The 23,069-nt window shown below is 39.6% G+C and overlaps 1 protein-coding gene across 6 annotated transcripts in view; it reads left to right on the forward strand.

The window, feature by feature from the left end:
• syne2b (spectrin repeat containing, nuclear envelope 2b) overlaps positions 1-23,069 on the forward strand; it is a 167,165-nt gene that overhangs the window by 115,685 nt on the left and 28,411 nt on the right. For all 6 annotated transcript variants that reach the window (XM_067614887.1, XM_067614886.1, XM_067614890.1 and 3 more), the window contains 11 exons: positions 26-208; positions 582-692; positions 1,482-1,636; positions 2,689-2,836; positions 2,921-3,015; positions 4,642-4,873; positions 5,734-5,928; positions 8,328-8,453; positions 9,488-9,643; positions 12,393-12,551; positions 14,544-14,710. In XM_067614887.1, coding sequence (XP_067470988.1) covers positions 26-208; positions 582-692; positions 1,482-1,636; positions 2,689-2,836; positions 2,921-3,015; positions 4,642-4,873; positions 5,734-5,928; positions 8,328-8,453; positions 9,488-9,643; positions 12,393-12,551; positions 14,544-14,710 — 1,727 coding nt within the window. The remainder of the gene's footprint in view (positions 1-25; positions 209-581; positions 693-1,481; positions 1,637-2,688; positions 2,837-2,920; positions 3,016-4,641; positions 4,874-5,733; positions 5,929-8,327; positions 8,454-9,487; positions 9,644-12,392; positions 12,552-14,543; positions 14,711-23,069) is intronic.

The raw sequence follows: 23,069 nt of genomic DNA on the forward strand, positions 1-23,069 counted from the left end.
CTTAAAAGTATTTCTGTTTCTCCAGAGTCTCCGTGAGAGGACCGACACTCTGCAGTCTGACCTGGAGGGGGTGCTGGAGGCCTCCAAGGACTTGATTGACCACCTGGAACCTTCAGCTGCCGGTCTGATCCAATCAGAGAGCCGCTTGTTGTCACGTGGTGTCCTGCAGCTCAGCCAGACTCTGACAGGGAAGCTGGGTCAGCTGCAGGTACAAATTCATGAATGAATGAATGTGTTTGTGGGATTTAGCAAAGTAAGACACAAAACAGTGAACCAATGAAGTATTTGACATGTGGAGAGTGTTTGAAATACATAACCTGCTGCTTTTCTAACTGTTTACAAGTCATAACTGATTTTATTTCCTTTTTTTATTATCAGTTTCATAGTTTAGACCCTGTAAAGTCACATACAAGCTACATTTTCTATCATTTTTTTTATGTTTTAGCACATTCTCTGATGTGAAGTTTACGCCGCTGCATTTGTTTCCTAACCTGTCACCTACAGTAGATGCTCTAAGCGTCACAGTGACCTATCAATTAAGAGCCATATGGCCGCGTGCCATGTGTCATGTTTGCGTGCAGGAGGAGCTTACGAGGCTGCAGGAGGTCGGAGACGTTCTGGAGTCACTGGAGAGAAACCTGGAGCTTTGGCAGCAGCGTCTGGACGATGTGGCTTCTACAGCAGCAGATCAGGTGAGTTTATGAATGACTGGAGTAGCGCTGCGTAATCTGTGCTCTGGTTCCCAGTAACGAACTGGACAAGAGAGGTGTTTTTGAGACTGTTTATGTGGGTTAAAATGATGTTTTGTGTTCTTTGTGCAGGTTTAGTTTATTTTATAGTTAGATAACAAGACATTTAGTCCATTATTGAGTCTTTAAAACTGTATTTTCTTTCAAGATTGATGTTTTTTTTTTTTACAATTCAATTTATTTCAAGATTTTTTTTCCAGTATCAAGTGTCTTTTTATATTTTTATATTTGTTTTGTATCAAGATACAGAAAAGAATGTCTTTTAAAATTTGTCAAAACAATCTCACTACAAGGTTCCTTTTGTTGCTGTTCTGGAGCTTTTGATCGTATCACATGATCATCTTCAGTTTGCTCAGCTGTAATGGAATTATGGATATTTAAATATTTTCATTAAAACTCAGTGTCAACACAGGTTTAAATAATCACACCCAGGTGACAGACTACTTACTTTTATTTTAAGAAAATAATATTTTTAGGACTCACTAATAAACCAAATTACTTGTAAAGATGTAGATTTTTGCAGAATTAATTTTGATATTATTGAAAATAAAACTGTAAGGGACCGGGAACCAATCAAAGGAAAAACTGCAGAGCAACGATTGAAAGAAACAGGAAGAAGTAGAGAAATAAGAGAAGAGTAAATGAGGGCAGAAGATCATGTGTGTAGTATGCACCTTGATGATGTCATACATATAGTCTGAGTCTCTGAGTCTCACCATATGTTTCCACCAGACTGGCCTCCTGGAGCTGAGCGGTCTGTCTGCTGACCTGGATGTGCTGAATGAGCTGAGCTGCAGCCTGACGCTGGGCGACGCTGCAGCACGACGCCTGCAACGTCTCAACCACCGCTGGGCCGACGCCTCCGCCAGAGCCGAGGAGGCCTGCAGGTCAGAGAGCGAGCAAGGAGATGTGTACAATAATGCATGCATGAACCAGGGAACTAATGTCGGCTGTGGGAAAATGTTCCATATACATATACATAAACATATACTGCATGACAATAAAAATGATATTAGGGCTGCAAGTATGATTATTTTCAATATTGATGGATCTATCAGTTATTTTTTAAATGAGCTGATTAATCATTTAGTCTATACAGTCAGTAAATCTAAACATCAGAAAATAGAGAAAAATGCTCGTCACCATTGTCCAGAGCTCAAAGTTTAGCAGTAAACAAAGCAAAGTTTAATTTAAACTGATTTAAGAGAGAAAAGCAGTGAATCCTCATCTTAGAAAAGATCAAGCCAGAGATTCAGCATCTTTTCTTGATAATTGACTCAAACAGTTAATCAATTATCAAAATTGTTGCTGATCAATTTTCTGTCAAACTTTTTCTGTCAGATTGTTTCAGTTCTAGTTGCTCAAATTTCTTAGAAAAACACGTCTTTGTTTGGCCAGAAATACGACATAAATTCAGCTTCTCCCCACATGTTTAAGTTGTATTTTTGTAACAATCAGCTGTTTGGAGAATTTTCATCCAATCAGACACCAAAATTAATGAGACAAAGTACTATCTGTTCCTGTTACACAGTTCAAGATAATATATTTATTTATTTATATTTATGGATTTTTCCTGATGCAAAGATTGAAAACTCACTTTCTGCAATTTGTTTTGTAGCAAAAAACCCACTAAAGACATTCCCAGTCTCAATAAATATCATGTTTAAAAGCTAAAAACCATGTTGTCAAGCTAAAAAGACAAATGCAAAGCGCAGTAACAGTTTAAAAATTCCCAAAATTCAAGGTTTGATTCAGTATATGGCTGTGAAATTTGTGTAAAATGAAACTTTTTTACATTTTTAAAGACACTAAAGTAGGGATTTAAATAGAAATCCATGATTTAAGAGATTGATTTTATTAGATATGTATATATATATATAAAATGCATCACCAGACCTAGTGCAACATGCAGATGAAGTGTTGTTTTTTGTGCGTGCAGTGAGCTGCAGATGGAGGCTCTGAGGCAGCAGAGCTTTGAGCAGAAGTGCGAGAGCTGGATGTGTTTCCTGCAGAGGATGGAGGACAGTCTGGCCGTAGACGTGGCCGGCTCTTACGTCGGCCTCAGACAGCAGCTCTGCACACACAAGGTATCCTGCACGATTATTAACAGACTCACTGACAGACTCAACAAAAACACTGAGATGTAATCCTGATCTGTTCTGGTGTTTCAGCGTTTCCATGCAGAGCTGTCTACCGGTCACCAGATCCTTCATTCAGTCATCACTGAAGCTCTTCATCTGCTGCAGAAAGGAGAAGTGGAGGACAGGTAGGAGGAAGAACCACTGGAAGTCAAATAAAGAGGTTGTCAGTAGCTTTTGTTTGATTTTGATGGGAGAAAAGCTAAAACTTTGCCACAGTTTTTAGACCTTTTGTGTTTTTAGTCAACCTAGTATCGAGGCTGTGTGTGGTCTGTCAGTTCAGTACTTCAGAGTTCAGCGTGAGATATTTTGACAAGTATTGGATGGATTTCCATGAAGTGTGGACAGATTTTCTTAGTGTGGATCATAATGACTTTGAAGGCACCATAACTTTTCATCTAGTGACGCTAACAGACACAAAACAAATCACCAAATTCCTGTAAACCTCAGCTGTACTTTCAATTTCAATTTTCATTTATATAGTGCCAAATCACAACAAAAGTCATCTCAGGGCTCTTTTCACATGGAGCAGGTCAAGAAGTCAACTTAGTAACATGCATTAATGGTAAAAGAATGCATACAGATGGAGAAGAGGAGGAGAGAGGAGCTCAGTGCATCACTGGAAGTCCCCCGGCAGTCTAGGCCTATAGCAGCATAACTAAGCCCTAACTATAAGCTTTATCAAAAAGGGAAGTTTTAAGCCTACTCTTAAACGTAGAGAGGGTGTCTGCCCCCCCGGACCGAATCTGGGAGATGGTTCCACAAGAGAGGAGCCTGATAGCTGAAGACTCTGCCTCCCATTCTACTGTTGGCGACTGTAGGATCCACCAGTAAGCTGCATTCTGGGAGCGCAGTGCTCTAGTGGGGAAATAGGGTACTATGAGCTCTTTGACATACATCAGTATGATACACAGAGACGTCTGAGTCACTCAAGAGAAATGCTTTTGATCTCCGCGTGTATCAGTTGAAGAATGCATGTTCAGGGTCAAACAAGTTGAAATGAGTTCTTCTGTAGAGGAAACGCAGCAAACACAAGCAACCAATGAGTGTTGAGGGATGGATTTGGGAAAACTGAGCTCACTGTTTTCACTTCATTATTCTTATTTAAATTGGAAAACCAAACTGTATTCCTGACTAGAGTCTCAGTTCTTCCCTGGTTACACACATCTGACCTTTGACATTTAGTCATTCCTGCATGTTGAAATAACAATCTGACATTTCCTCTAATACGTACTACCTGCCTGCTTAAATCCTGGATTTAAATATGTTATGAGAACTTCAACAGAAGAAGTTGCAAAGTGTTAGTGGTGTAATTAGTGGTGTTATCATCCCTCCTGTTCATACTGATCATCAGAAGATCCCTTCATAATGCACTTACAATGTAAATGATGGGGCACAAAATCCACAGTCCTCGTTTTGAGAAAAAAATTACTTAAAAGATAATATAATAGCATCAAATTCCCTCTTTGTGTTTCCCTGTTGACCTGCGGTGGAAGTATAGTAACAAAAAGAGGGACTTTGGCACTAAAAAAACTGTAATGTTGAAAGATATCTACTTGATTTGACTCATTTGGACGCTGAAGCTTCATATTAGCTTCAGATAAACTTTTAAATCCATTTTTGCACAGAATGAGGACTGTGGATTTTGTCCTCCATCACTTCCATTGTAAGTGCATTATGAAGGGATGTTTCATTGTTCATTCAGGCTCCTGACTGTTGTTTTCATGACATTTTAAATGTGTGATTGCCTCTAGGAGTGACTTCATCCTGAAGCTGGCCCAGCTCAGGGAGCACTGGCAGGGTGCGGTGCAGCGGGCGGACCAGCGGCGCTCTTTAGTGGAAGGGTTGGTAAAACACTGGCACCTGTACAGCCGCAGCCTGAGGAAGCTGCAGAAGTTCCTGTCGGACACTCAGACCCTCCTGCCCCCCGCGGGGCCGCCCCGCTGCAGCCTGCAGCAGCTCCGACGCTCCCTGCAGGACCTCCAGGTGAGACTCCGGGTGAAAAACAGGCAATCGACAGGAAGAAGATGGAAACATCAGGGAATTTATGAAGCAGGAGAACATCAAAATGTGTTTAATAACTTGTTTCAAACACCAACTGACAGACAGACAACTGAAATTCTCTCTGATAAAATGACACAAATCAGATGTTTTGTAGTTAAAATACTATAATATAAAGTTATATTAATGGATTGGAAAGACTCAACAAACATGCAGTACAAATACCTGAAAACTGCATTTACAGTAAGTGCTGAACATCATTAATTTCCAGCTCAGTAACTGATTTTCAAAACCACTTTTTGCCATTTTCAGACCTTTACAAACCCAGAAATGATCAACATGTTATTCTGTACAGTCTTCTAATGGTCTCTGAATGCTGCAGGTGGTTGTTTTATTCAGAATAAGATCAGTCTGAACTACTGACAGAAACAACCAGCTGCTTAAAGCTCAGCCAGCAGGCTGATTTGAGATTTAAGAAAGTGAAAAACGACTGCTGCTGATTGCATTTACATGAGAACAAAGACAAATGAAATGAAGCAAATGAGTCTTTGATTAGCATGAAAGGTGAGTGAGGAGATTTGAACTGAGTGTGAGTGATAATAGAGGAAACAGATCACTTTATTGTCCTGCAGCGTGTTGATAGCTGCTCTAATAAAAGGGACCAGTTTGCTCTTCACTCATTAAACCACAAACAGAACAGCTCACTGGTTGGCTCACTGGTTGGCTCACTGGTTGGCTCACTGGTTGGCTCACTGGTTGGCTCACTGGTTGGCTCACTGGTTGGCTCACTGGTTGGCTCACTGGTTAACCCCTTTTTTTTTCTTCCTGCCTCTATCGATCTTCAGCACACAGAGCTGTTGTTCCAGAGATATCAGTGCAGCTTCATCCACACTCTGGAGGTCGGCCGGCAGCTCTTCTCCATGGGGGACGAGGAGACCCAGACTCAGCTCCAGGCGGATCTGGGGACCTTGCAGGAGGAGTGGGACAACCTCCACAGCCTGCTGGGCAGGAGGATGGACCTCACCGAGGCTATCGTCAAGGTACTCAGTCACTTCCTGCCAAGTTCTTATAACTCAATCCAGATTAAATGATACTTCCAGGAGCGTTTTGTAGGTGTTCCTCACTGCGAGACTCTTGAGATGTTTACTTTCAACTATTAGTTGATTAATCAATCTGAAGAAAATTAATCAGCAACTAATTTCATAATTTAAAAACCGTTTTAGTCTTTTTTTAAGCAAAATTACCAAACATTAGCTGAGTCCGGCTTCTCAGAAAAGCGAGGATTTGATTTTCTTTTGTCGTACATGAGAGTAAAGCGAATATATTTGGGTTTCTGACTGTTTGTCATACAAAAACAAGACATTTGAAGGTCATCTTGAGAGGCAAATATCACTAATTTTATAGATTTTATAGACCAAATGATTCATTGATTAAATAAGAAAATGATCGTTACTTGTTTCAGCTGCTTTTCTGAAATGTTTGTCTTGGAGTTGTTCTGCTCTTGGTCAGTATAAAACTCCAAAGACTCTATTTGTGATTATCTGTTTTGGTCCATTTTGTCTTATTTTGTCAATATATTATTTCAATAGATGAATTGGTTTAGCGAATTTATCTTAAGTTTTCTGAGAGTGTCCCTACGATGCTTCTTTTGACTTCATCACAGTCCTCAGTCATTTAAAAACAGCTGCACTATTTTAACATTTATATGCGTGTTTTTTTTGAATGTGTTTCAGTTTGATACATTACCATAAAATTCAGCTGAGCACATATAGTGCTGAAAACTGTCTGATGGCAACATAAACATAAAGAATATGAGCAGAATACTAAAGAAAATCTTGTCTGTAATTCAGTTTTCTGCCTTTTCTTCTCTTTCTGAGAACGTATCATATTTTTGACAAATCAGAAACTGAATCTCAGAGCAGATCATCCTACATCAGGTTATTTATTACCTGTCAGCTGTGAAGTTATCAGTGGTTTGTGGTGGAAGTTCAGCTGTGTGAAACCCAACCAGCAGCCTCCAGTCAATAAAAGGAAGAATGGAAGGTCAGATTTCACTGGAAATACAAAATCAATGAAATTTAAGAAAGGTGATCTGTTCAGTCAGAGAGACGGCAGCACTGCTGGTCCCTCGACACACTTACATCACCTGCTATGGATCCTGATCTCTCTCTTTTACCAGAATATTATTAAAATCTAAAAGATCATTTGGTCAAAGTACGCAATGTATTATATTTTATTTCTAATTCCATGACTGAAGATAAAATGTGACGATTTAAGACTAATTTCTAACTACTTATTTTAATAGATTGTAATAAAATGGTATTCTGGTGTCTCATATCTTTGGAAGACGGTAAGATCAAATGTTCTGGATGAAGTTCATGAATCTGACTGATCCATACAGACACTTCTTCATCTTACTGTGTAATTATGGTCTTTGTCAATGATACACAACGACTCATCAATTAAAGTACAGAAGCCCCTTTACAAGCAGAACACCACCAGGCGCTTGATTATTGTTCCTCTCAATACAAACTCAGTGTCCAGTTAGCCGCCGCATTTCTACTTTCTTTTTGTTGTTTTTTTTGGAAATAACAGTATACAGAAGCTGATAAAGATGATCGATCCTCGCAGCTGTGTTTTTAGTCATTTGGTCGTTCAGTTTGTGGTCATCACAGTTTGCTTTGATTAGCAGATTAGAAACTACTCCCACACCCAGTAACACTACAAGCATGTACTGTTTGTTACTGATACATTCACTTGTACAGTTAATGTTAAGCGCTTTATTCAAAGACACTTGTCTGTTTATTTTATTTAGAATCACAGCAAATTTTGACAGATTAAAACACAAAACAAAAATATTAAATTAGTTCTAGGTCCACTATAGCTGACATCATCCAAATATCCTCTGGTAGACACTTAGTGAAACTAAACACAGTATGTATGTGCTGAATGCATTTCCTTCCTCATAAAACATTTGCTAAAGTATTTTAAATCCTGTATTTACATCACGTTAACTAGCCTGCAGGCTGCTTCTTCTTCTCTGCAAGCAAATGTTTGCACATTGCTGCATTTCTTGGTGCATTACAACCACCTGTAGATCAGCGGATGCACGACACAAACAAAACAGCTCCACAGTGCTACTAGAGGTCAGAAACAGGCTTCCTTTAAGCAGGAGACATGGAGGAATAGTAAACAACAATACGGACCGACACCTGTCCTCTCTGCCTGTTCTGGATCTGGATCTGTCCCCCTGTAGCCTCTGATGGTTTCTCTGTGCCAAGTTAATCCAATCTGCTGTAATTAATGACAGAGGACATGTTTAGAAAGTGAAGACAATAGAAGGGTGATTGTTTTCCTGTCAGTCTCAAAGCCAAGAATCCACAGCACTGATGTGATCTGTGTGATGGGTTTTTATTTTTTATTATTTATCGTGTCTCAGAACTGGGAGCGCTGCGAGGCCGGACTGGCAGACAGCGTGCTGCAGCTGAAGGACGTGAAGACCAGACTGAACCAGTCGATGCCAGAGTGTGACGACGAGCTGCAGAACGCTGAGAAATTCAACAAGGTACAGAAAAACGTCTGCAAAACACCTGAAAAAGACTTTTAATGTACATGAGTTTTATTTACTCAGATGAGGTGTTGAAGTGTTTGTGTTCTGTATTGTCAGAATTTTTTGGTTTTTTTGTAGTATGAAGTAATTTGAAGGAATTTCCTGAGTGTCACTGAAAGAGGGACGTTTCCACAATTTCACAAAATACATGGATTTTTTTAAAAGTTCAGCTTCACTGTGCAAAACAATATTTGTGCAGAGTTTGTTTACACATTCATCTGGAAGAGTAGGTGTAGAATTATTTTTTTATATCTTAAAACGTGTCTGGAGGGGATTAAACTGTTTAAAGGAACAGATCATGGATGTCAATTTGTCTCCTCACATCCAAAAGTGAATGTCTTCGCTGCTGCATGAAGACACTTTAGTGACTGGTTTACAACAAACAGTGTGCTTATCTGATGATGAATGCTCATCATCTTCATTCTTTCCAAGTAAAACAAAAAAAGAAAGATAATTAGACAGAAAAATACAGAGCGGTTTCATTGCAAGTGGAGTTAAATCTGATTTTCACACAGTTTTTAACTCTTATAACCTATTCCTGTTGGGGCCATCTTCTGCCTAAATAACAAAACAAACAGAAGTGTTGTAACATTAAACTGTGGAGGAAATACAAACACACATTCAGCCTGCAGACAGTTTGTTTGTGAAACATTCACTTCCATCCCCTTGAGGAAAAAAAGCCAAGTTTGAAACAGGTTTGACTCAAAACTCATCTCCTCCGACCCATCAGAGAGCCTTTTTTATCCTCCACCCTTCCCTCAAACCCCTCCCCCCTTTGACATCACCCCTCCCCCGGCCCGGCCCAGCCCGGCCTGCAGCCTGCTGCCGCCTGTGGCCCTTAATCCTCTCTCTGGGCGGGGAGAAACAAAGGGGCCGGTCAGAGAGAGACATTAGGGAGTAGCGAGTGTGTGTGTGTGTGAGAGAGCGGAGCTGTGGAGGGGGTCTCTGACTGGGTTTGTTGTGGTGGTTCGGTGTGTTATGGTATGCAGGAGAACGAGGACTCCCTGGAGGACTGGGCTGAGAGCCTGACGGAGCTGAGCACCATGAAGACCGATCTGTCCCAGTACATCATCGCGGACGACGTCCTGCTGCTGCAGGAGCAGGTGGAGCACCTGCACTGCCAGTGGGAGGAACTCTGCCTCAAGGTTAGTCTCAACTCTAGACTCAAACTAGACTCATGCTTAAAACTGAAAACAGGCTCATCCTCTGAAGTACTTTAGAATGCCCTCTGCTCATCTAATCACCTCCTTTTTACCTTGCTTGCTCTGAAAAAGCTTCTTTCCCTGTTTATCTGCTTTTATATAGTAAAATCTTTATTTCACTGAGCTCCTGACGCTTGTATTCCTCACTGATATTTGCTGCTTGTGGTTTTGATTGATTTATTTGGAGTGACATCAACTGAATGTCTAAAATGTAAAAGTACTTGACTGGAAACATGTGAGTGAATGATCCAGTGTTCACCAAGTTCGTTCACCATCTTTGCTAAAAAAATGTTTTAAAATGTTTTTAGTCACATCTGTGATCCAGCTTGAAACAAATACAGTTAAATAATTAAGGAAAGACATATCAAGGCATCGCTGATGTAGAGATTTATAGTAAGTGAAAGATCATCAAACTTTCTTTTTCTTCGGAGACACATTTTTAGCCCCTTTAACATGTGGTTTCCTTTAGTATCTCCTCTAAAGTAGCTTTAAAGTTAGAAAAATGTCAACTTGTTCCTTCTCTTCAATGAAATAATATCTTATAAACATATTCAAACACAAGAAAATGTGTTTTTGTGGTCAATCCAGTTGAAATCCAGTCCTTTCAGTTGTTTATGCATCATTTTATACACTCAGTCATATGTGGTGTCTGTGGAAACGTTGGGATCTCCACTATAATTTAAAATAAAGTTCTGTGGGTTCAAACAGTGTTTTGCACAGCATGAATACATTTGAATCAAATGTAGAAGTCATTTTAAAGTAGCCGTGGTGCAAAGATTGATATAAAGCATGCAGGGAGAGTGTAAGACCAAAAACAACGGCCATTGGCAAGGAGACTTAATAAGGAGATATTAAGAATGACTTTTTCTGTGTTCCTTTAAACCTTTTTTTTGAAAACCAGGCGTTTAGATGGTTAATCATTGAAGAGCTAACACGTGTAACCAGCAGCTTTGTTTTGTTAGAGAGTGTGTGTGTGTGTGCGCGTTTTGGGACAGCAGACAAGAGACGATTTAGCTCCTCAAACTGCTCCAGGATGAAGCGAGGGAGGGAGGGAGGGAGGGGAAAGTTGTTTTTTTTTTAGAGGCTTAAAGGCTAAATGCAGAAGCTTAATTTTCTTTTTTAAAATCAAAGGCTGTTTTAGAAAAAAAAAAAAAAGGAGTCATCTGACTCGTTTGTGACCGTTCTCACGTCTCACAATTTACAACCTGCTTTTCCACAGAGTTTCTTTGTCTGTTTTCCAGTCATTCGTGTTAAAAGTCTGAGCCATTAATGAGCAGTGAAGTTAGTAAATCTTAGTGAGTCTTTAGAGGGCGTCTGAACGACCAACAGGTCTGAATAGGGGGGTAATGATGGTTGAGGGGGGGTGGGGGGGGGGGTGTTGTAGGAACAGATGGTGACAGGAGAGAAATGTTGAAATGAGCATCAGGATGAAGAGCTTTTGTATTTAAATGAGTTTTGGGGGGAGGGGGGGAGTAATAGTGATCGTACTCACTTTCACTTTTTACTGTCTCTCTGTTTGTTTTTGACTCAGTATTTGCTTCTTTGTTTGTGTATTTGCACACGCAGCCCTGTGTGAGACTGTCTAATCCACATCAAGCCTCCTACTGAGAGTTTAGGAAAGTTACTGAGTGCTGCTTGATACTGGAGCTGCAAATTTAACCCGAGATACATTTAAGTCTTCATCCTTTTAAGTGTTGAAACATTTTTTTTTTAAATACTCCTGATAAAGGATAAATCTTACCTTTCTGCGGTTTGTCCTGGAATGTTTGACGAGGGGAAAACACCAACTTTAACTTGGTCTTCAGTTCAGTCGTCACCGGGCACAAGAGGCAGTCAGGAGGCCAAAAATATGTGGACAATTTGTTTAATTTCTGTACAAAACAAGACTCTGAACAGGCAAACATTGTTGCCCTAATTATTCTCCTAATCAAGGTTATAGTGACCAAAAGTTTGGCTTTATCATTAAAAATGTGCATTGAACCAAACTGTGCATTGCTTCTTTCAGCCATATTTGATTTTTGGGTCTTCTTGCAACTTAGCTTTGTGTCATAAGTATTGTTATATCAGAAATAAGTTTAATGTACAATGTATAATAATACACTTTATCTATATCTCACATATTATGTAAGTGATAACCATAACTGCATATAACTTAGTGAAGTTACAAAGAGCTTTACAAGAATTTTTTTTTTTTTTAAAGAAAAGCAAATGCAAGAGGGGAAAAAAGTAATGAAATCATAAAACACAAGGAAGATAAAATGATATTTGATGTAGATAAAAACATAAAATGTCTGGAGGCTCCAGCTGCAAAGGTCTGATCAACCTTAAAGGCCAATGCATTAGTCAGCAGATGGGATGTAGGAATGACCTGCAAGACTGAACAAATCAGTGAAATACTCTGAAAGTGAAACCATTTAACCAGTTAACTTTCCCTCCAATAAAGAGCTTCTTTAAACTTTTCAAAATAAGAAACATCCGAGTGTGTTTCTAGTACTGTTGGGCTTATGTGTATCATGATGGTAACATGACAGCATGCGCACAAATTAAATTAAACTGATATAAAAATTTAAAAAAACATCCGGTGCCCCCAGCTGCATGTGTATCAGTAATAACAGGAGATAGATTAGGCATATAAGCATCTTAAAGTAACAAAGCTTATTTCATTTCTCTCCTCCAATCCTCTTTGTGTCAGGTGTCTCTGCGTAAACAGGAGATCGCAGACCGTCTGAACGCTTGGATCATCTTCAACGAGAAGAACAAGGAGCTGTGCGAGTGGCTGACGCAGATGGAGAACAAGGTGGCGCACAACTCCGACCTCAACATCGAGGAGATGGTGGAGAAACTCAAGAAGGTGGGGGGGGAGGCTGCGGCAAAGACACACACACACACACACATCGATACTCAGCAGCTCGTTAGATCGGCCTGATGATTGGATTAACATCATTTCACGCTTTTCCATCACATCCTCTAAAATGATCAAAGTGTGTTCATACAATGAACCAAAGTGGAAAAGCTGCACTTTCAATAAGGCTGCAAGAGCGTCAATTCAAGGAAAACAGTTGTTTTTGGTCCAATTTTGTTGCAAAATATCTCAAAAACTGCTTTCAGTGTGGATTTTTGGTGTCTGATTTTTCAAAAAAAGTATCAGTAAATATTGTGAGAAAGGAATGTTGTTATTTATGTACTTTTTTTTCTCACGAACTAGCGCTCCTACTTGAATGAAAACATCCCATGACTGCATAAAACTACGTGTTAATATCCAAATGCAGAGTAATCAGCTTTCTAAAATATTAGAATAACTTATTTAGAAGATTGTGTTATGTCTGTGAGTTTCTGGTTATATATATATTTTTATTGCAATGATCTTGTAAAGAGAGCATGAACATAAAGTAAAAGACTAAATCAACACCATGAACTCAAGAGTTTTTATATATATTATATGTAAGTAAAATAAACTAGACTTACAGTAGTATGATAAAAGGTAAACTGGAAGCTGTGTTTATGAGATATAGTTAGAGCTGCAACCATTAGTCCATTAATCAATCAACAGAAAATTAATCACCAACTGTTTTGATAATTTATTCATTGTTTTGAGTCATTTTTTTAAGGACATTTCTCTGATTCCAGCCTCTCAAATATGAATAGCTTCTAGTTTCTTTAGTCCTTTATGATTGTAAACTGAATATCTTTGGGTTTGTGGACTGTTGGTCGGGACAAAAGAAGTTTCTGACATGTTATAGACCGAACGACTTAATAATTTATCTAGAAATAATCGTAAGGTGCAGCTCTGGACAATAAATAGCTTAAAAAATAACTTTTTTTAAAAAATATTGTACACCTGGTTGATCCATTGATCAGATTGAGGTATGTCATCAATAGCATTCTAGCTTTTCTAGTTATTTTGTGATATTTGTTGCAGTCTCTGTCACTATAGAAAATCTTTAATAAGCAAAACATGAACTCAAAAAAGTTTTGAAGTGGAAGATACATTTTGCTTTTTATGATTTAGAGTTTCTTTATCCCATGTGACTGTTTGAACCCCACCGGGTTCATTTTGCTGTGTCATTCAGTCACTCTGTGTCGGGACGTGACGGTCTGAGCTTTTCAAAAAGCTGCGAATTCCCTCCTGATTGTTAAAGAGCCGACAGCTGTTTCAGCCCCAGCAGGGCCACGCGGGTTTGTTTTGTGTCAAACTCGCGGCCCGTTTCATTTGTTTTCCGCATGTGTGGGGGGCGGTGAAGAGGAGGAGGAGGAGGGGGGAGGGGAGGTGGAGCGAAGTCAAATCTATTGGTGTTACTGAAGCTCACAGTTATTGCCCTGGCAGGAGGGCTTTAAACCTTTTTCAAGCTTTGGAGCTTTAAATTGATTTGCCCCCAGGACGCAGGAGCTGTGTTACTTTCTGGCAAACTTCCAAAGTCAGACATTGTCCTGATTTTTTTTTTTTGCCTAAAAAGTTGTTTTAAATAGGGATGTATTGAAAGCTAAATGAACTTAAATGCATTTACTCATTTTATTGTTTGTTTGTTTGAGTTTATACATTTTTTTAGGCAGAAATGTGTGTAAACAGAATGTTAATGGGCTTCATATCTGTAGTAAGTAGTTTCAGTTTTATACATGTTACATGAAAAGTTGGTATTGTTAGGGAACAAATGAATTAATAGATGTTCTTGGTTTGATTCATGGTTGTGTTTGTCAAATAGTTTATGCTGCTTTAAAGCTAATACTGTCCTTTATGTTAGCATTGATAATAATACCACTTTACTAGAACTGTTAGAGAAATGATAAAAGGTCTCATATGTGTGAGTTTGGAAATCTAAACTCTTGTTCTTTCTCTCTCTGTTAGGATTGTATGGAGGAGATCAACCTCTTCAGTGAGAATAAAACCCACCTGAAGCAGCTCGGAGAACAACTCATCACCGCCAGCAACAAGACCAAGGAGACGGAGATCAACGACAAGCTGAAGGACATCAACGACCGCTGGCAGCATCTGTTTGACCACATAGAGGCCAGGTAGGAAACCAAAGCTTGAGCTGAAGTTTGAGAATTCAGCTAAATAAAGTCACAAGCTTTCAAGTTTTTTTTTGAAGGTTTTCAAAAAGAGTTTCCCAGCTGTGTGAGCTATTAGATTTGAGGGGACAGTAGAGTCAGTTGGTTCGCCTGTTGATCCAACACTTGGGTTTAGTAGATTATTTTCACTAATTATTGAATGCTAACATTAGCATACATGCTCAATGATAAGACACTAGCATGCTTAAAGGTACATGCTAAAAGTTTACATATTAACAAGCTTACAGTTAAGGACCTGATATACTCCAGACGTGACAGACGGGTGAACAGAGGACACACACACACAGTTCTGTTTATACTACATTGAGTGTCTGTGTAAGTGGATGTTGTTCACACATGTGTAGTTTGCATGATGTATGCTATTCAGGGACATGATGGTCTACTATTCATAAAATTTTGGCTGCACACAAATGTCTTGGAGGATGTTGGAAACATTAGCATTTAGTTCAAAGCGTAATGTAACAGTAGCCAGCAGGTACAGTGCTGTTCAGTGAGTAAACCTCACGCTAACAGGTGTTAGCATCTGTGAGTTTTAGCCTCCTCTCCTTCAACCTTCTGAGGTTGTGAGTTCGTGTCCAGTGCGGGACGCTGAGTCTGACTGAATCCAGCTTAGACTAATGAAAGTTTAAAGTGTTCCATTAACTGGCTTCTACTGGGGAATTTTGTCTCTTTTTTTTTTTTACTGTAGTTCACATGACTCTGTTGATCAATAACCACAAGGTCAGTTCCTCTTGTAAAGCGACTCTAAGTATTTCCCTGCTGGGATACTAACAGCAACTCTGTACCTTTTAACTGCTGCTTTCTCTTATAAAGAGTACTGTTGTTATTCATTGTTGTTCTTGCAATGACATTGAACAGTTCTGGATTAAAATCATCCTGTAGTCGCTGCAGCATGAGGGGTAAGATGGAAAACCTCTTTTTAAGAATGAGATTTTTTATGAAATAACTGTTTTTATTGCATGATCTTTGAGACACTCTAAGTTCAGGTAAGTATAGATCTTTTAAGGTGGAATGTATAGCAATGTTTTGACTCTGAAAATGATTTCTTGCCTCCACTTTGCCACAAATGCTTCTTAAAAATAAGACCACATTTCCCATAAAACCTATAAAAACCTGCGCAGCTTTATCTGCAAGTTGTCGGTTTTCTCTCTGAGAACAAGAGCAGGCAGAGCACAGCTGTTTTTTCTACTGTGGCTGCAGATTAAAGTATGAAAAGCTCAGAGCAAACAGAGGATAGAGTGATATTATTTATTAATCCATAAATGCAAATCTCATTCCAACACACAGAGGACAGAGAGGAGTGGTGGCTGTATGCAGAGGAGCTGCTGAAATTTCTATCCAGCAGCTTAGTGCCACTTTACTGCTGATCTACATGGAGCAGCATTATGCAGTGTTTGACTGATAGGTTTGAGAACAAGGTCGAGATAAATGCTGAGAATGAGCCGGCTGTGAATGGCTGTGAATATTAAGCGAAACGGAGGTGGTGAATCGTATGAGACTCGTTTTTTCAACCACTTCTGAAGGCAAAAGTGTCGCTTAATGTCACACCTAGACACGCCGGGTCAAATGCTGCATAATATGGGCACGATTGTCAGATTGCTGGTTTCAAAAGTTAGAAAGATTCAGACAAAGCTGCCCTTGATTCTGTCTTCAGAAAGGGGGTTTAAGGTGCTGTTAGAAAAGTTTTTTTAGCTAATTTAACTGACCAAGAACACAGTCTTATGCACAGTAGAGCACTGCTTTTCAACACGGGGTCGCAAGATGATTGACAGGGCGGGAAAGCAGAGATAAAATATTTCTGCTACGATATATATTTATTCTTTCTAGCCTTGCAGGATAATTGCATCTCTTCAGACCTCTTAAAGTTATATAATTATAAAACTCTGAAAATTCTCAGTCATGCAGGTCATTGTTTATCCAAAAGTGTTGAGTCAAGAGCAACTGCTTTGTTGCTGCGTCACATGACAGACAAGAGGACTAAAGAACCACACGTGACCTCGACAACTCTGATGGTGTAAAGAACCCAACGAGGGTCAAATACCTGGGACTCCTCAGGTCAGTCAGTCAGTGCTGAAGAAGCCTTTTTGGAGGAGTTGAAATGTTTTCAAGAATCTACAACTAGTCCAGTTGCTCTCTGGATAGAATTATAAAGGTATAACAAGGAAATATATACTTCTTGGTATATGACGAGGGGTTGCAAGTAGACAGGTTTCATTTTGAGGGGTCACAAGTCAGAAAGGTTGGTAATCACTTGATAAAAGGTTATTTAGAGGCTTTAGTTCATCTGGATTCCCGCTGGCTTCTTCGTCTTCATTGGCTAATCCTCCAGGGTCAGCGCCATGGTCAAGAATACTTAGACAGTGGTCTCTGATGTTTAGTCTATATTTTTCACTCTGCAACCTTTATTTCTTGATAATTAAGTTGGGTTTTTTGCATTTTGCCTCTATGCTTGGTGCTAAGCAGTGTTTGATTTCTTCTTCTGTGGATTTCTCTGTTGATTCTTTGTCTGTTTTGCCATCGACGGCCATCAAAGCTCTTGCTAGTTCTTCCTCTTTTCAATATAAAGAAACCAGAAGTACATTTTTCATGTGATTTGAGGGTTTTTATGGGGAAACAAAGACATTAACTGGCTGTATTTTATCAATGACACAAGAAAAACAAGCATGACCCTACAATAAAACGTTGCAGATTTTGACATCGGTGTCAATCAGAGTTCAGTGCTACACATGTGACTTTTGGCTTCATCATTTCACTGATGCAATAATATGAATCTTCTGCCAGCAGTTTGCTTCAGTTTGAGTGTTTTGATCAGATTATCTGGATAATTATGTGTTCTTTTACCGCTAGCAAAGGCTGATCTCAGAAACAAGTATTAGTGGAGGGTTTTGACCTTCTTACTGTCTGTTAGTAACTTTGCTTTCTCATAGTCAAACAGAACAGTAATTATGTCCTCGCTGTGCAGCAGAGTGGATGCAGGGAGGTGGAGTGCACCAACAATTACTGGTGCATCTCTGGCGAACAATCGGACGGCGTTTTTTTTTAAGCTGATGATTGAATTTCTGCTCCTCGTAATTTCCTGTTTGTTGACTTTTTTGAAATCACTCTGTGTTTAACAGATGGCAGGTTCATAAAAGTCGACACAACAAATCAGAGAAAACGGAGTCGATCTGAACTGCAGTGGAATGTTTTTTTTCTCGGAGCCAGATGGGTTAAACTGGTCCGTGTGTGGGGGATGGAGGTGACTTATCCTCCATGAGAATGACTGGCTTAAATCTGCCATATGGTAGCTGTTTAGTGACCACGGCTGCTCAGTGTCTCCTCAGGCTCTCCTCTGTCATATTTTAACTCAAAGGAGATATTTTAGCATTAACTTTAGCTAAATAAATCATTTTAAGATATCTGAGTTAGTTAGTAAGTCCAGACAGGAAGTATTTGAACAGTTACACTTTTATTTTCTTGAGGCTCTGCGCTTCAGCACTTTTAATTTGAAATAAAATAATGGATGCTTCATTAAAGTGCCATGTTTCAGCTTAAATTTGAGTAGATTTACATGAGTATAGAAAGAGCTGTGCAGGACATATAGTCCTTTTAACACATAGCGCCCAATCATTTTATAATCCAAATTACCAACCAAACTCTGTACAATTTTTATGGTATTTTAAAAAAAATCACAATATTACCCCAGTCTGAACAGTGTTTGACAAACAAACTGTACAATTTTGTGAGCATTTTTAAAAATCAGAGTATTACATTTTATTATTATTATTAGTTCAATTATATTGTCTGTGATTTTCATCTCCTTATATTACAGTCTAAATGTTTTCCATTATTGTGGACTGAGTAGAAAATTCAAGCGGATGAGTGTCTATATTATGACTGACAGGTTGTTACAGAGACATGCCCTCAGTCTGTAATAGAAGGGGGGCAGCAGCAGAGAGGGAGTGTGACACACAATAGTGGATCCGCCCCTCCCCTCAGCTGCCCCCCCCCCCTCGTCCCCTCAGGGACTGACCAGCATAACAAGGCTAAGCCTGTTAATGAGTCGCTGCAGAGGCACGAGCCTCGTGGCTGTGATGGAATGTGCACTTGTCGCACTCTGATTTAGTGTTTTTATTATACAGCAACCACAGAAGATACTTATTTCTGATTGGCCTTAAAATTTGTATATCAGGACACTTAAAACATTTTTAATGACAGTTTGAAGTTGAACATGAAATCAAACCCTTTTTTAATACTATTTGTAGTCAGCATTTTCTCCGCAATAGTCATTCAATGATGAATGGTAATTGTCTCTCTATATTGTAGTTTTTATTGTTAGTGGCGGAGTTACTGCTGATGCAATGCAACCATTTCCTACTGCCAGTGCTTCACAATAAAGCGCTCAACTGGAGAAACAGGGTGGCTTTTATTATGAAGCGCTGACAGGAAACACAGTGTATTTGTTATAGACGATAGGGCCGACCGCCTTTTGGTAAAATGCATCTAAAAAAAACTGTAATAATGTTCACTTTCTTATAGAGTTGTATCAATGAAAACAGAACATCTTCAGTGCACAAACTACAGGTAACATACTGTGTATCATAGCAACATTTCTGCCTCGTGTATTTCTCCCAGTGTAAACAAGATGTCTTTATAGAAGATAATGGACTTTATGTGGAAAGCCGAACATTACACTGATATGTGAAACCATGAGCTTTAATCTGCTCTCTTCTGCTATGGTTTTCTGCCAGATATTAGAAACTGGCTGCAGGGATTTGCTGTCATTCAGCTACAAGAGCATTAGTGAGGTCCGACACTGATGTGGGGTGATAAAAACCTGGCTCACAGTCATTTTTATTCATATAACCCAAAATCACCACATTTGCCTCAGTGAGCTTTACAATCTGTACAGCATCTATCCTTAAACCCCTTGATTCAGATAAAGAAAACTAATTATCTTCACCTGAATATGTGTCACATTCATTATGATACCCTAAGAGCAATTAAGATGAACAAGAGTGAAAACCCACTGTGGGATTTGAGGCTCAGGATCTTCTGTGTCAGACTGTAGTGAGGGGGTGAAAACCCACTAAGTAGATAAACGCGGGGAGTCTGGCCATACTGGTCTTTACAAATCTGCTTAACATGATCAGGGAAGCATTTCACTCTTATCATGTCTGTACTGTTCACATCTCAAAACCATCAGAGCAAGTCAGGGTCCAGATAAAGGATGCCATCGGGTGTATTTACTTGTATTATATTGGCTCAGGGTCACAATGACAAATATTAGTAATCATGGTCAGTTTGAGCACATATACTCACTTCTCAGAGACAGATTCAGCTATGTTTTCCAGCACTGAGACTAATCACAGCTAGTGTGTGTGTGTGTTGGTTGGGTAAAAAGTAGAGACAGAGCTAAAAGTAGCTTTGTAGATCAGTGCTCCGGGCCTCACTTAACCTCCCAGCAGTCTAATCCAGTCAGGCACGCACGCTACTAGAGGACACTCCCCCAGCTCTGTGAGCCAGTGATAACACACACACTGCAAGAAGCTGATGACAATTAAGGTGCTGCACTTTGTTTTTTCTCTGGTTTGATTCCTGTTAAATATATATAAACCTTTGTTATTGGTTTGTCTCTGCACAATTACACCAAAAAAAAAGTAGATTGATCACCACCATTGGCTGGAAGTTGATGTAATATGTAATTATTCCGCATTAAAATGTCTAAAAACAACTAGACCTATGATATATATTTTGTTGAGTTGTGTACTGACATTATCCCAGAGAAATCTGTAATTTTAATCAAAGTAACAGTCAATTTCATTTGGTTGCCTGTCAATGGCGTCATACCTCCTCTACCAAAGAGTATAGCGCACAAGATGCATACGGCGGCGCTGTGTTTGTCCGCTACAATGGCGTCTACCAAAGAGTAACTTACACACATACAAGATAATACATCTGCGTTGTGGTTGTTCCACACAAACTGTTATAAATTGACTTTTATTCAGTTTTAAGTCACATTTTCATGATGAATTTTGGTTGTTTTTAACTATGTCTGTTAGCCGGATGAAGGATTTTAGTTGCCGGACATCTGGATCTTAAGTTATCAGAGAAATTAACTGGGCAAATGTTGGCAGCATTAACAGCAGCTCAGCTAACAACCCCTCCAGGAAGTCCAGTGCTCGCTGAACATCATCAGAGAAACACTGATTTTTTTAGGTTAAACTGCTTTATTCAGTGTTTTTACCTGTAATCACCAGGTCTGTTTGTTTTGGAGAGCAGGAGACCTCTGTGGGTAATTCAGCTCCCGGTAAAAACATCCTGAACGATGAACACTGGAGTAATCCTATCCCGGAGAAGCTGGTTGTTTAACAATGAAGAAAACAACTCCCATGATCCCACGCTACTTCACACCGTCATCACACTCCATTACATATTATGTGTTTAAGGTCCAAAAAACTAATTTTGCTTTTTCTAGGATGTGTCCAGGTGGAAGAAAGCAGATGTTATAGCTTAAACTTTCATTAACTGGTCTGATTTTTGGCCACTTTAACCCTAACCCTAACCCTAACCTTCACATATTACCAGCTTATAAATTTAATATGGCAAACGTGTTAACAAACAGTTGCATATTTACACATTAGCATTCATTTGGAGTCATATTTAATCCACTTGATGAATGTAAGACCAATATTCACTCTACTTTTATCTGTTTTAGTCTCTACTAACTCCTGAGGGAAATATCTATCTCTCTAACAATAAAGTTGTAGCCGTACAACCAAAACAACGAGCTGAAAGATGCAAAAAAAAATACTCCGTAGTGCTGAGGGGCAGAGTCAGGTGATAATCTGAGCGATTTACACAACTTTTATTTGTTTACCTGCTGTAGACTGTAACATTAGTTTTTTTCTTTTGTATCTGATCGTGGCCTGTCAAAAGACGATATTAACCTATTAAAAGTATGATTATTTCGACGGTGGATTGTGCTGCAGGAGGCTGTTTAGTCCTGTTTATGTGGAGTTTCAGTCAGCACCATCAAACTTGTAGCAAACACTGTGACTACTGCTAGCTACAGTAGCCTGGAGGCTTATCAACTCATAATGGGCAAAGTGTCAAAAATGTCATTATTTAACCGTTCCATCCATTTTCTGCTGCTTATTCAGGTGAAGATTGCATTAATTTAGTAATACGAGAATAATTTCACACTTTGGTTGGTATTACTACTTAAAAGTTATTAAATTGGCATTCTATATTGTATTAAAAAGGTCTTAAAAAGTCTTGAATTTTAACTTAGCTTCCGGTTCTTTCCATCATATGAAGAGAAGAAGTCCACAGAACTGAAGTGAGTCAGTGCTCATACGTGTTGGCCCTTTTCCAGAGTCCTGCGGTACTGTGTCACATGTTTTGATAAGCGCCGATCGAGTTCAAGAAGAGCTGATTCAGAGTCAGTGATGACTGTGGCATCCCTCTGCCTTTTGTCCGCGTCTCGCCTCACTAGGTTACGGCAGATGACTGCTGAGGTTTGACTTGCCGAGGGATTAGATGCGTTGACACTGGTGCGCTGCTCGCCTTTGTCCCCCAAAACAAACCGGGTGCTCCGTCACCGGGCCCAGCAGCTGCCGTCTGCTGACACGAGCCTTTGTGCTGACGGGCCCTCGGCCTCGGGGGGGGGGGGACCACTGGGGAGGGCCACCATCCTCTCTCCTCATTGTCTGAATAAGATGCATGCGACGCAGATGTTTGTCTTTTTTAAAAAACAGTCTCCCTGCTTTCCTCTCGCCTCCTTCTCCTCCTCCGTGTCCCCACACCTGGTACAAATTTACTTCCTTTATTGTCACATCGAGGGGGTTTTGTCTCTAAATTGCAGTTTGTTTAGCTTTGACTCGTTATTTAGTGTCCTGTTGTCCGGTGGTTGAAATAGCTGACATATAAATGAAGTATGCACTCGAGTCCATTAAGCTCTGTTCTGAAGTGGTCGTAGACTTGGTTGTCATGGTGATGATGATGCCGTGCTTTTTGTGGTGCCGGCTGACTCGGTTGCCACAGCGATGTGTGAGGTTTGAACAAGGAGGTTGTGAGGTGGAGAGATTGAGTGTGTATGTGGCAGCGGAGTTGAGTTATGGTTTACTGTTGGTTTCAATCTGTTGTGTGTGTGTGTGTGTGTGTGCAATCTTTCGTTTTCAAAAAGCCTAAATCCTACTTTCAAGACTGTGTTAGACTTTTTAATATTGTATAATTAATGCATTAAAGCACTATGAATTGCCCTTGAAATGTGCTGTACAAAAATCACTGAAAAAAAAGGCTTCACACACCACAAGATCAA

The sequence above is a fragment of the Thunnus thynnus genome, chromosome 16 (assembly GCF_963924715.1).
Source record: "Thunnus thynnus chromosome 16, fThuThy2.1, whole genome shotgun sequence".
Lineage (NCBI taxonomy): Eukaryota > Metazoa > Chordata > Actinopteri > Scombriformes > Scombridae > Thunnus > Thunnus thynnus.